Source organism: Pelodiscus sinensis, chromosome 5, assembly GCF_052426305.1.
Source record: "Pelodiscus sinensis isolate ZL-2025 chromosome 5, ASM5242630v1, whole genome shotgun sequence".
NCBI lineage: Eukaryota > Metazoa > Chordata > Testudines > Trionychidae > Pelodiscus > Pelodiscus sinensis.
In genome coordinates, this window is record NC_143056.1 from 6,820,682 (window position 1) to 6,833,836 (window position 13,155).

The 13,155-nt window shown below is 43.2% G+C and overlaps 1 protein-coding gene across 1 annotated transcript; it reads left to right on the forward strand.

Moving 5' to 3' along the window:
* The first annotated feature begins 331 nt into the window (after positions 1-331).
* TMX1 (thioredoxin related transmembrane protein 1) lies at positions 332-12,144 on the forward strand. Its single transcript, XM_075926186.2, has 8 exons — positions 332-536; positions 1,746-1,861; positions 3,761-3,806; positions 4,556-4,684; positions 6,406-6,451; positions 6,548-6,649; positions 6,761-6,830; positions 7,681-12,144. The coding sequence occupies exons 1-8, from the start codon at positions 382-384 to the stop codon at positions 7,857-7,859; spliced, it is 843 nt and encodes a 280-aa protein (XP_075782301.1). The 5' UTR covers positions 332-381; the 3' UTR covers positions 7,860-12,144.
* Positions 12,145-13,155: the final 1,011 nt, after the last annotated feature.

A 13,155-nucleotide genomic window follows, 5' to 3' on the forward strand; every position in this document is an offset into this window, starting at 1 on the left:
TTTAGCTACTTGTCACTCAGCCTGGACCCGCCCATCTAGGTCTCCGGCCGCCCTTCACTTTTGTCATGCGCAAAGAATGACATGCGCGCTCCACGCTCTGACATGCGCGTCTCGCTCGCTCAGAGCTGGCCCATGAAGGGTGCAGGCGGATGGCTACTCCGAGATGCGCATGCGCCGGGAGTGGCGCCAGTTCATTCTGGGGCAGGGGGGCCGGTCCCAGCCCGGACATGCGCATTCTGGGCTCGTCAGGGCGCTGTCGCCCAGTGCGCGTGCGCCGGGCCTCGCTCTTCCGCTCGCTGCGTTGGGCTTTGGACATGCGCAGTCCGTGCGCCGGCGCTACGAGAACGCGGAAGTGCGCGAGCGCCGGGGCGGCTGCGTAAGATGGCGGCGTCCGTGAGGCGCGGCGCCGCGGGCTGGCTGCTCCTGGCGGCGGGGCTGCTGGCCGGCTCGGGGGCGCGGGCGCGGCGCGGCGAGGTGAAGGCGCTGACGGACGGCTCGTGGCGCGAGCTGCTGCAGGGCGAGTGGATGATCGAATTGTGAGTGCGCCCCTCCCCCTCCCGGGGGCCGCCTCGCGCTCCCGGCATGCCTTGCGCGGTCCCGCCTCCTCCAGCCCCCCCCCCCCCCGCTGCGCTGGGAGCGACCCGAGAACAGCCCCCTCCCCCCCCCCGCCCCAGCTGTTGTCTCTCTCTCTCCCCCTCCCCCCCCCCCGCCCCAGCTGTTGTCTCTCTCTCTCTCTCCCCCCCCCCCGCCCCAGCTGTTGTCTCTCTCTCTCCCCCCCCCCCCCGGCCAGCTGTTGTCTCTCTCTCTCCCCCTCCCCCCCGGGCCAGCTGTTGTCTCTCTCTCTCCCCCTCCCCCCCCCCGCCCCCCCCCGCCCCCCCCCGGCCAGCTGTTGTCTCTCTCCCCTCCCCCCCCCGGCCAGCTGTTGTCTTTGCCCCCCCCCCCGGGCCAGCTGTCTCTCTCTCTCTCCCCCCCCCCCCCCAGCTGCCCCCCAGGGCCAGCTGTTGTCTCTCTCTCTCCCCCCCCCCGGCCAGCTGTTGTCTCTCTCCGCCCCCCCCCCGGCCAGCTGTTGTCTCTCTCTCTCCCCCTCCGCCCCCCCTGGGCCAGCTGTTGTCTCTCTCCTCCCCCCTCGTTCCCCAGGCAGGGCCAGTTGTTCGCTACCTCTGACAGGTGCTGCCTAACCTCTCCGCACACTTCTGCTGCCTCCTGAGACAAGCTGTCCGGGGCTTGGCTCCCCTGGCGTCTCAGCTACATCTCCCGTGGCGGGGGGCTGGTAACTGGGGTGGTTCTTCTCATCTATGATGCCTGTGTCTCAGGCAGGATGGGGTTGTTTTTTTTTAAACTGAGGCAAGTTTCTCCTTTGAGCAGACTCCTTTCGGTGGCCCTCGCAGTCTGCCATACGCAGTTTTGCTAACACAGTTGTTCTCCTCCTGGGCAATTGTTACTCAGAAGTAGTAAAGGTGGCGAGTTCATAAAGCCTGAGGAGATGAGTCAAAGATGCAGTGATAGCTGTGAGTTGACTCTTGGGTAATCAGCTCTTTAGTTTGTTTAATCCTTGTCCGTTAACAAAGGGGCAGCCACACCTCATTTTAATTGCTCACTAACCCTGAGTGGGAGTCTGTATTAAGAGATATTAAGTCATTAGACACATTGCTTGCAGTTCGGTGTTTTATATTCTAGGTTTTACTCTGGATAAAATAGCATCCTGTTTTCTCCCACTACACTCTGAGACAGGCTTTATTTTTCAGTTATGCTCCCTGGTGTCCTGCCTGTCAGAATCTGCAGCCTGAATGGGAAAAGTTTTCTGAATGGGGGGAAGATCTTGAGATTAACATTGCAAAAGTGGATGTCACAGAACAGCCAGGTGATCCCTGTTTCTTTGTTTTGGTATATAACACTATACAGATGTTTATACTTTGTGCATCACCCAGAGGTTGTGCTGCTTCATATGCCTTTTTTTTTTTTTTGGTGTGGTAGTAATAAAATGAAATGTTGAGCTTACTTGTTTTAAATAAAATAAGTAGAGGCATTGGCAATAATACAGATACAGCATCCTTAATTGGAGAGACTATTAACAATATTTATGAGTGAGATTTTTCAAATATGCTTAACTGACTTAGAAGCACAAGTGCTAAAAGTCAACAGGAGCTTCTCTTAGAGAGAGAAAGAGAGAGACAGACTTTGCTCTGAAGACCTTAGTCTAAATTGACAGATAAGAGGTGAAGCAGGCAGACACAGGTGAAATAACTTCAGCCCAAAGTCACATAGCTTATCAGTACAGGCAGTCCCCGGGTTACGTACAAGATAGGGACTGTAGGTTTGTTCTTAAGTTGAATCTGTATGTAAGTCGGAACTGGCGTCCAGATTCAGCCGCTGCTGAAACTGACCAGTGGCTGACTACAGGAAGCCCGAGGCAGAGTTGCTCTGCCCCGGGCTTCCTGGAATCAGCCTCTGATCAGTTTCAACAGGCTGAATCTGGACGCCAGTTCCGACTTACATACAGATTCAACTTAAGAACCCCAGGCGTCCCCAAGTCAGCTGCTGCTGAAACCGATCAGCGGCTGATTCCAGGAAGCCTGGGGCAGAACAACTCTGCCTCGGGCTTCCTGTAGTCAGCGCTGGTCAGTTTCAGCAGCGGCTGACTTGGGGACGCCTGGGGCAGAGCAGCTGGGGTGCTGCTGGGTTGGTCCAGTAGCGCCCAGAGCGGCGCTGCGGGACCGACCGGCAGCGCCCCAGCTGCTCTACCACAGGCGTCCAGAGAAAAGCCTGGACTGCTGGGGGGGGAGGCATACTAGCTGCGGCCCTCCCTCCCCCCCCAGCAGACCAGGGAGGCGCAGGCGGGGGACTGAGACGCACCGCGGTCCCGCCGCCCAGGTCCTCCGTGGCTTTGCTCCCCATCTCCCTGGTCTGCTGGAGACCAGCAGACCAGGGAGACGGGGAGCAAAGCCGCGGAGCACGTGGGCAGCGGACAGCCCAGACGCGCCACGGCTGTCCTGCTGCCGGCGTGCTCCGCGTCCTTGCTCCCCGTCTCCCTGGTCTGCTGGAGACCAGCAGACCAGGGAGACGGGAAGCAAAGCCTCAAAGGACGCTGGCAGCGGGACAGCCGCGGCGGGTCTGGGCTGTCTGCTGCCCACGTGCTCCCCGGCTTTGCTCCCCGTCTCCCTGGTCTGCTGGTGTCCAGAAGACCAGGGAGACGGGCAGCAAACCTAGTTCGTAACTGCGGATCCGACATAAGTCGGATCCGCGTAACTCGAGGACTGCCTGTACAGAGCTGGGAATAGAACTCAGGACTTCTGTCTTCCTGTCAAATGCCGTATCCATTAGATGGTGCTTTCTTTCCAGGATATGTGTGTCAGTTTGCACTTATATAATTACGGGTGAACTGATATTGTGCATTTTTTGTCAAGATTGCTATGGCCTTGTCTACACTGCAGCAGTCCATCCACCAGCCGTCGATTTATCCCGTCTACTGTAGAAGCGATAAATCGATATCTGAGAGTGCTCTTGTCAATGCTGGTACTTCACCAAGATAAGAGTAGCTGGCATCGACGGGAGAGCAATCTCCGCTGACTTTACTGCACACAAGGTGCTGCAGTAAGTACATGGACTTCTGCTACGCTATTCGCATAGCTGAAGTAGATCCACAGTACAGATAAGTGTAGACAAGGCCTTAAATGTGTTTGTGTCTAACAGCTTACTTCATCCCCTCACTCACCAGTTCAAAGTGCTTTAACATTTTAAAAACTGCTGTTTCCTCCTGCAGGTCTGAGTGGGCGATTTGTCATAACAGCACTTCCTACCATCTATCAGTAAGTATTCAAGATCTACAGTAATAGAGAAAATTTGGGTATTTTTGTAATAAATGTTGTATTTCTTGAAAAGATGATTCTATATATTTTGTTTGCTTTATTGAGGGGGCTTTTTACTGTGGAGAGTGGGAAGTCTTGAAGCTCTCTGTAGGGTTAATAATAACAACAGGAGTGCTGTGGTACCTTTAAAGACTAACAGATTTATTTGGGCATAAGCTTTTGTGGGGGGGAGAAAACACTTAATCAGATGCAGCATATTCAGATGCTCAAATAAATCTTAGTCTTTAAGATGTCCCAAAGTCTGTCTTTGTTTTTTGATACAATCACTTAGCCTGCATAGCATGGACCATAGAATATCATCCAGTGTTGTGGGTTGTTTTTTGGGGGGGACAGGTAATCCATATCTTGACCATGACCTATCTGTGTAGTGGGTGCTTCCATTTTTTAAGCTTTGTGTCTGTTAGCTGGTTTCAGTGCTGCTGTTGCATGAAGCACTGGGAAGAGTATCCTCTTTCGGTAGCAACACTATATGAGTTTAATAAATATCCTATACGATGCTGGTTAAATGATGTTGGTTGCTTTCAGTTTTAAAAGTCAAGATTCTTAGAAAAATAAGAGAGTGATTACAGGATTAAAATGTCATTGAACAGAAATGGTTGCTACAAGAATGGTGTACTGCACCTCTACTTAATAGTTGTAGTGTGTCTGAGATCCTAAGATACTTGTCTAATGTTTTCCTCTTTGAACAGTTGTAAAGACGGAGAGTTTAGGCGGTACCAGGGCCCAAGAACTAAAAGTGACTTCATAAATTTCATCAGTGACCAAGAATGGAAGTCTATTGAACCAGTTTCTTCTTGGTTTGGTCCTTCCTCTTTTCTGTGAGTATCAGTAACTAGATTATCTTTGCCACCAGGCATATGCACTTTCAAGGTTGAGACTTTGATTGATGTGCAATAGCAGTGTTGGGTTCACCTTAAAAGCGTTAATGTAACTTTTTGTTCCCTGTTCAACTTAGTCTGTCTCAGGGACTATTATGCTGGTAAAAATAATCAGAGAATAGTGCACTTCAGTCAAGCCTCACATACGTTCTTCAGCAGGTGTGGGGAGAAGTAAAATAAAGCTGACATACCGGGGATTTCCCTGTGCAAGGACAGTTTAATGTCCTTTTTGCAGAGTTCAGAATTTGACACTCTGTTTTTGTTGAGCTGTGCAGGTTTTTCATAACTAGTGTGTTTGTTCTGCATGTTTGTGTAGAGCAGTTAAAAATTTGGAAAGAGCATTGTGTTTGCTAGTGATAATTTGGCTAGCAGTGTAAGGAATATGTGAAGGCAGATCAAGTTCAACTGGGATGGGTGCAGGCTGGGAACTGTGATTAGTGATTGTCCTCCAGTCTCAAAAGAATAGTGCTGTTTGGAATGCTATCTAGCCATCCAGTGGTTTTGAGGCACATTGCAACAGCAGCAGATTGCTTTCTTTTAAGTACTGCTATTCTCCTATCCTGTAAATGCTGTGAACTATATCGTTATTTTGGGGGCAGGATGGGATAATAGATTGAGAATTGCATAGCAAAATGGCAGCCATAATCAAGATTATATAATCTGATTTGGGCAAACACAAATTCTTGTATCTTGGACTAGTTTGACAGTTCTGAGAGCATGGGCTAAATAGTAATATTAGGAGCTTTTCTCTATGCATGCACACACTGTTCATATAATAGCCTTTCTGCAGCTAGGTTAACATCAGTGGCAGTCCTGCTCAGTGTTTCTGTGCAATCACCTTTAGGCCTGAAATCTTTGGCCTTTGGTGTATGTATGTCTTTTTAAAAGTCAAGGAAAATTGCAACATCTGTTTTACAAAGGTGTGAAAACACTTCTCCCATTTTATCTGTTTGGAAGTCAAGATGCCTGAGTTTGGAGACTTGGTATTTAACTAATCTCAATGGAAGAGTTGGTTCACAACCAAGTATGACACAAGTAGGCTACTAACTATATTAGGATCAAGTGTACAATAGAAATCTTCAATGTTTGTACCTTAGTCACTATTCATGCCTCTTTTTCATGAGTGCACTTTTGTACGTGTTAGTTACTTGAAAACAAACATAATTGGTACTGTATAGGTACTGCTTGCTCCAAGTAAGAAAACCTAAGCATTTACAAATAAGTTGCACCTGCCGGCCCAGGCACTATAAGTTCTAGGTGGCATGAGGATTTGTAGCTGTCAGAAGCTTTCAGAAGAAATATACTCCGATACCAAATAATACCCAACTCCTGTAATGGAGACCTGTTTCTAGAGCCCTGGAAATCCACCAGATACCAGTTTTTGTGGCTCATGGATGGATGCAGAATGATTTTGGGTAAAGGCCTGCAACTCTGTTAGATATCCATGGATCACTTTTTGTGGATCATGATCTGATGCAGATACAAATTTTGTATCCATGCAGGCCTCTAACTATTTCAGAATAAAGTAGAAGGATAAAGAAGTGGTTAGGAAAACACCTTGATATTTTGTCTGATCAGTAGTAATCAGCATGAAATGTTCATTCTTCTGATTTATCTAAAAAAAGCAGTCTACAGTTTCACTCTCTTCTGATTTATTTCAGGATGAGCAGTATGTCTGCTTTGTTTCAGTTGTCAATGTGGATCAGGGTATGTGCTGCAAATCTGATTTTTGTTTAACTTTAATGAAGACAAACTTGGTATTCTGCCATTCTTGAAATGACTAATGTATTTCTTCCATTTTAGCATTGCCACAGTTATTTTACAGAAAACGTGGGCATACCAGTTTGGGGATCATATGCTATTTTTGCATTGGCAACTCTGTTTTCAGGACTGATACTTGGACTTGTAAGTACAAAAAATTTCAGAGATGAGAAATGAAAGCTGCTTTTTGTATAGAATGATGGATTAATGCAATATAGAAGTTCAGAATTATTAAATGAGAACTTTCCTTTTCAGATCATGGTATTTTTAGCCGACTGTCTCTGTCCATCCAAAAGGCACAGACCACAGCAACACTCTCATCAAAGTAAGAATGCTATGTACAGTATTTCTAAGGATTTAATTTTGATGAAGCATGTCAGTGAATAAATCCTTGTGTAATAAAATGGGTATATAATATCAGGCTTATTATTGCTGGCCATGACACCTTAACAGTGACATCAGTGATATTACATACTCGTGTGACTAATCTAGTGTCTAGGCTTCATAATAAAATCATAATTGGGGTTACCAGAGCAAATGTTGTTTACCATAGACTTCAGATGGTGAAAAATGACTTTTGTATTTGGAGGCTATTTCCTGTTTCATTACCTCAGATTTAATAGAGTAAGCTAAAAGTTTGAAATTCAGCATGTTTTAATTCAATTCCAGTGAATGATCCCAGAGTGGAACTTGTAGTCAGATTGAGGACAAAAGAAGACATGCCTCTTTTTAAAAGGAGGGACTTAGATCTGTAAACCTGATGCAGGAATTTAGTTTAAGATGCTTCGCTCGGAGCTATTCAAGTGAGGTGCGATAGTAATGGGGATTGCTTAATCACTGTTACAAAGACTAGAGAAGAAGGCTCAGCCATATATACCTCAAACCAGTGCAGTTAGGTTGCCTGTCCCAAACATGAGGCAGTCTTTTGGCAGGTCATATTCACTCAGTAATTCAGGAACGCTAGCTACGTAATTCCTTTGGTGGCAATTAATCTCTTTAGGCATTTTACGTTTGGTATTAGAATTCCTAACTTCTGCTGGTTTGTGATTAAGGTAGTTAGTATGCCTAAACTGCTGAAGTTAATATTCATGTGTATCGGAATTCTTAGGCAGACCTTTTTGATGCTTCATAAACAAATAAGTTTTGAGATGAAGGTACTTTCTTTTTCTCTCAAGAAAAATTAATTCCAGAATCAGCCCGGCTCTTGAAAAAACTGGATGAAGAACAAGAAGCAGATGACGAGGATCCTTCAGATGATGAAGCAGAGAGTCAAGAGGTGATAGACAGAAACTCTTCAACAAATGCTGTCAGACAGCGTCCTGTGAACCTTGCTGCTGCAACAGATGCATCATAGTTTTGTATACTGGAGAGTTTTTTGAGGAACAAAAGGTGTGGAATGTACCAGACCCTTCTGCTTGAAGAGAGCTGAAACTTACGTTGCTGTACTGTTTGCTCATCAGTTTCAGAAAAAGCTACCTTTAAAACAAGGCTGTGGCATCAGGTATTCAAAGCTGAAATTTACTGTTGCAACTGATGGAACCCAATGCCATATGTCTGTGGATTGTTGCTAAGAAAGTTTATGTATGGCTTTTTGAAAAATTCATTCTGTGGTTGAGTTGTACAAAATGCAAAACCAGCATTTTGGCAGTATTCTAGAATATTAGCGAAGAAAATGCACTAACATGTTTGCCTGCTAAAGCATTTGAAAAGATTTCTCTGTGTAAATCTTTCCAGATTCATTCTAAAGAAATGCTGTAAAAATGTCCTCAAGTTACAGGACCTTTGCCCAGTTTTTCTGATAAAAATGTACTATAAACTATTTCCAGTGCACTGTTCTGTTAGATAAGTATAATATTGAATGCAGCAAGAAAATTTCCTTACACCAAATAATGCAAACTTAGGTTATTCTCTAACAAAAAATAAAGAGCTGAGACCAATATGCCTCATATTGGAGTCTTAAAAACTGAAAAGTGGCTTGTTAGTGCCAATCAATTGCCTGTTATTTAGGATTGCCCTGTTACGAAACTTGAGTTTTTGCTTCTTAATGTAGACCATTTTTATTCTGTTCCATATTACTCTTTCCTTTCTCTTTTAAATCATATTTAAATAAATATGATTTAAAAAAACTGGAAGTCAAAGTGGTGGAAAAATGTGAAATCTTCAGTTCTGTGCTCAGTTTTTCAGAAGCTTTTGGTACTAAGCTTCCTAATTATCTTTCTTTTTCTTTTTTTTTTCTTTTTTTTTTTTAATGTTCCTTGATATGGAGTCACGGTGCAAAGCCATGGTGTGTGTTTGTAGCATCTGATATAGTAGCTAAAATATTTCTGGTTGCTTTTCTTAACTATTGAGTAGAATGGTATTTTTCTACTTTAGCGTTCAAATAAAAAAATGCTTAATTTTTTATTTGAATGTTTCCTAGATAACTAAAGTGCATGAGTATGTTATAGATGAAGAAAGCTGGAGGCTTGATCTTCTGCGCTCAAACAGAAACTGCACACTTTCTCCTGTTAAACATTTAGTGTGGAAAAACTGTTAAAATAGTTACTCCTTCCAGGTCCTCAGTTGATACATTTCCAGAGTTTGGAGTTCAGAGCATCTCATTTTCTCAAGTTACAGGACCTTTGTATTGATTGCGCAGAGAACTTTCAATGCCTGTCTCTTGGCCTACAGGCCCAGCTATTCTTTTCAAACACCACAGGGCAGGTGGTTTCTTGCCTTTCAGGATCACCCTAATGAAGCTAATTTTATTTATTTTCACTTCTGTGGTATTGCAATATGGATAATTCTAACCCCTTTATTAAAACAAATGAAAATCTGGTCCTGAGGAGTTAAATGATTCCTATAACAATGTTCAGCTATGATCTTTTTTCCATGATACCTCTGTACTCTGATCCAGTAAAGTGTCTGCCTGTTTCATATTACTTTAAGGAGCTGTTTGTTCCTTTAGTGATGTCTCATGGAAAACGAACCTTTACTAAAATCTAAAAGGTAACATGCTATATAAACATGCTCTTTAAAATAGTCCTAAACATTTTCCCTAACTACAGTTCAAAGCTTTTGTAGCTTTCAGTTAAGATAGCGATGCTCCATATCAGTCTGTTGAAGTGAGTACTCTTAACTATGGTGTCTTCTGACTACAGTGAGGTGACCATGCAGTCAAAGCTGAGAACAGCAAAGGCCGGTACTCTAACTACTCAGCCACCACGATGAAGGTCTGTCATGTGCATTGTGAAGCTAATATGAAATACCTTGCACTACACAGAAATATCTTGCCAGTTGTATTGTCTTTTTCAGAGGAGTAGAATCTCCTAAATGGCCCAAAGGAGATACACAAGTTCTGAGCTTCTCAATTAAAGGTGTAATTCTTCTACTCTGAGACCGGATTCAAATGGCATATGGCAGTTCCCTGCCTGTCTCAGTGACTCCACCTCAGACTGGCTTAATTTACCAGTAGAGTTCTCTGTCTGCCTAAGTGCCAGTTCCCTCAGTTTATTCTGCATTTGGAAAGCTGTCGCAATTCAACCGCATTATATTATGAGCATGTGCCAAGTGTGTCCTTTAATGCTGCCATCTTGGTTTTCTCTTAGAGGGCCATTTTAAACGAAATTAATATATAATGTCTCCATCATTATCCTTCTAAGGATTATTTGTTCTGATAGATGGTGAGTGTTACTACTGGAATTCTGCATTAGAGAGCCAAAACCAATGAAGATCTCTGTTGCTAATTTCTGAAGTGGTGGTTGCAAGTGAAAGATTGCTGCATAGAGTAGGTACAACTTTTAAAAATAGCAGACACACAGTTCTTGCTGGTCGTCAGTGCTGGCGGAAAGATGAAACATCTTAATTGCAAACAGTAAATCTGGTCTGGAATCACTAAAAGGCTCTACTCATGGAAATTATGGTGCCCATTTTAATAATTTTTCACCGCAGAATGACACTTTGAAACCAGAAATGTCCTAACAATATTACTAATTACTTCTAGCAGAGACCAACTGAGAACAAGTCGCTATTAATGAATAACCAAGAGATGTGGAGAGGTTACATTAAAACAAACGTGCTCAGCATTTACAAATACTGTGGTTGGTTTACTACATTGAAAGTCATAAGGGACACTTGAAGTGTCTTAGTCATGTCTTGAAAACACTTCTTCGCAATAAATGACAAAATATGCATTTGTATGTCAGTCAGATCTTGAATCAACCTGCATACTGTGATTATAAAAACATGAGATTCAACTCAGCAGGTATGTTCTGCTGTCAAACAGATCCTCCAGGGACAGTCTCAGAAGTACAAGAAAATGATTAGCTATGAACTGTGTCCTAGTACTTCCTGTTAATCTCGTTTTTGTTAATTTTGGAGCTGTTGATTTGATTTTAAGTTCTGTTTTGGCATTTGTGAAGTTACATTGTTGTAGTTACACTTTCAGTAAGGTAACTCAATCGATTTTGGTCAGCTTTTTAGTTGAATTGTGTTCCTACATTTTAGAATACCAAAACTAATGTGTGTAAAATGGTGCCCCATATAATTAATGCACTTGAGATTTTTATGGGAATTGCCTTAAATACTGTAGTCTAGATCATTGTTTACCAGTAAAATAAAGCAATAACTTATGATTTATTAGGGAGAAGCAGCACTTTATTTGATGAGACATTTTGTTCAGCAGTCAAACTTTCATTTAATTTCAGAGAGGCAGATAGAGCTGCATGTTCTCAATATGGAAAAGTACTTATTACAGATTTGAAATACTGTTTAACCTAGCCTTCCATATGTGCAAATGTAGCTGCTGCTTACAGATGCAGATGTTAGTTTTAACCAAGTAAATTTGTGTACTGTATAAAACAGTCTCTTTTGCCAAGTTACAGCTTTTAAGTGAAGGGGGGAAAAATGTTTTCTTGCTGTTTTCTCTTGCCAGTCTAACATTTGCATAACTTGTCTTTGATTTTCCACTTTTCTAAATGCATTCCTGCCATCCAGGCAAATGATTGAGTTAATTTAAAAATTGCCCCTCAGACATAAGGGTCATTAATTCTGAGTTGTGTGAATACTGCCTTTGTATTACAGAGTTTGCACCTGTGATTGTGGAAATGCTGCATTTAGGTCAATAGGCCAGCTTCATAGGCTCTTCCTCACTGTCTGTCAATCCTTCTTTCATACCTTCACCATGCAATAATAGGTCCTGTGACTATATGAAGTTTCTTCATTTCATCTACACAGAATTACTGTATGCACAAGTTGTTTATCACTCCCCTCATACTGCAGTGTAACAAAGGTATGTTAAATAAGACCCTGTCCTTTATCAGTTTGTGTTTGTAATGTTTGAATATTGCTTTTATAAAAGACAGACTCCCCTTTTCATTCTATTTGGGCTTGAAATGTTATTGTACCTCCTACAGCCGTGTGATGGCCCATACTAACTGGTGTAACATACTGTTTTTAAAGTTGCTTTGTCAAAGCTTCTAAAATATATATTCTGTTGAAACAATGACTACCAGCCTTGGATTCATGAGGGTTTTTTTGGTGAATTTTGAACACGTATTTGGGGTTGGCTTCGCTTTCTACTGCCAGAACAAAGCCAAGCAGATATTCCAATGCAAAACAACACATTGTAACATCATACAGTTAATAAAATAGTTCTACTATGTCTGACTCTCTTTTTAAAGGAGAAATGTTGACTGACATTTTAAATTAAAGTTGCGGTGAAATCTTGTCGCTTTTAAAAATCGAGAATAACATATCTTACTGTAATGTGGCCTGGTCATTGAGCAGCAGCTAGATACTTCCCAATGTTCATGGGAATCTTCCTCCTAAAAGGGTGTTAAAGACAGACAAGTTTGCAAAGTTTGACTCTCCTTACCATGGTCTACAGCCCTATGCTGTGAAACTTCCACAATCAAATGAATTTGAATTGTTTTGAGTGATTGTCTACATTCCCGCTCCTGACAACAAAATGTTTGCACTAGGCCATGGTGCAGCAAGCTACCTTACTAATGGGATACTTTTAGAATACTTTAGGCAGTGTCAAATGCACCCCAGTGAGTGTGTGGGGCTGAAGACAGTGCTGCCAGGGAAAAAGCAGGACAAGCGTAAGAAAGTGCGTGCATAAGACTTTCCTGGTTTGGTGAAATAGGTCAGACCGAATGTAAGCTGCTGTCCTGTCTCTTTGCCCTGCTGGCAACCTAGTTTTCACTTAGCTTCCCTGCTTTAAAACTTTGTGCAAAGTGTGATGGTATTCTAGTGAAGGCTGTCCCTTTCCTAGGAGGTGGGGTTGGTTGGTTCCACTGGTGCAACATAAATGACAAGCTTATGCAACTCTTGCTAAAAAGTGTTCCATCTGATTTTAACTTCCTCATCCACCAGTTATAGTTAGTGACCACCTTACCTAACGGGAAGCTTTCAAAATGCACTTAGTATCAATATCTATGGCCGCTCATTGAAGCATAGCTCTGCATAGTCTGTGTTTCTGCAATGTGAACATTGCCATTCTACAGTTAAATGAAGAGTAAGTTACGTTGAAAGTATGAAACAAATACTTTTCTTCAGCCTGCTTAAATTGAGCATTTGACTCTTACCCCTGCTGTAGTTTTCCTGAAAGTTCAAACTAGTTTGGAGCTAGCACATAGACAAGGGGCCAGTGCTAACAACTAGGTAAA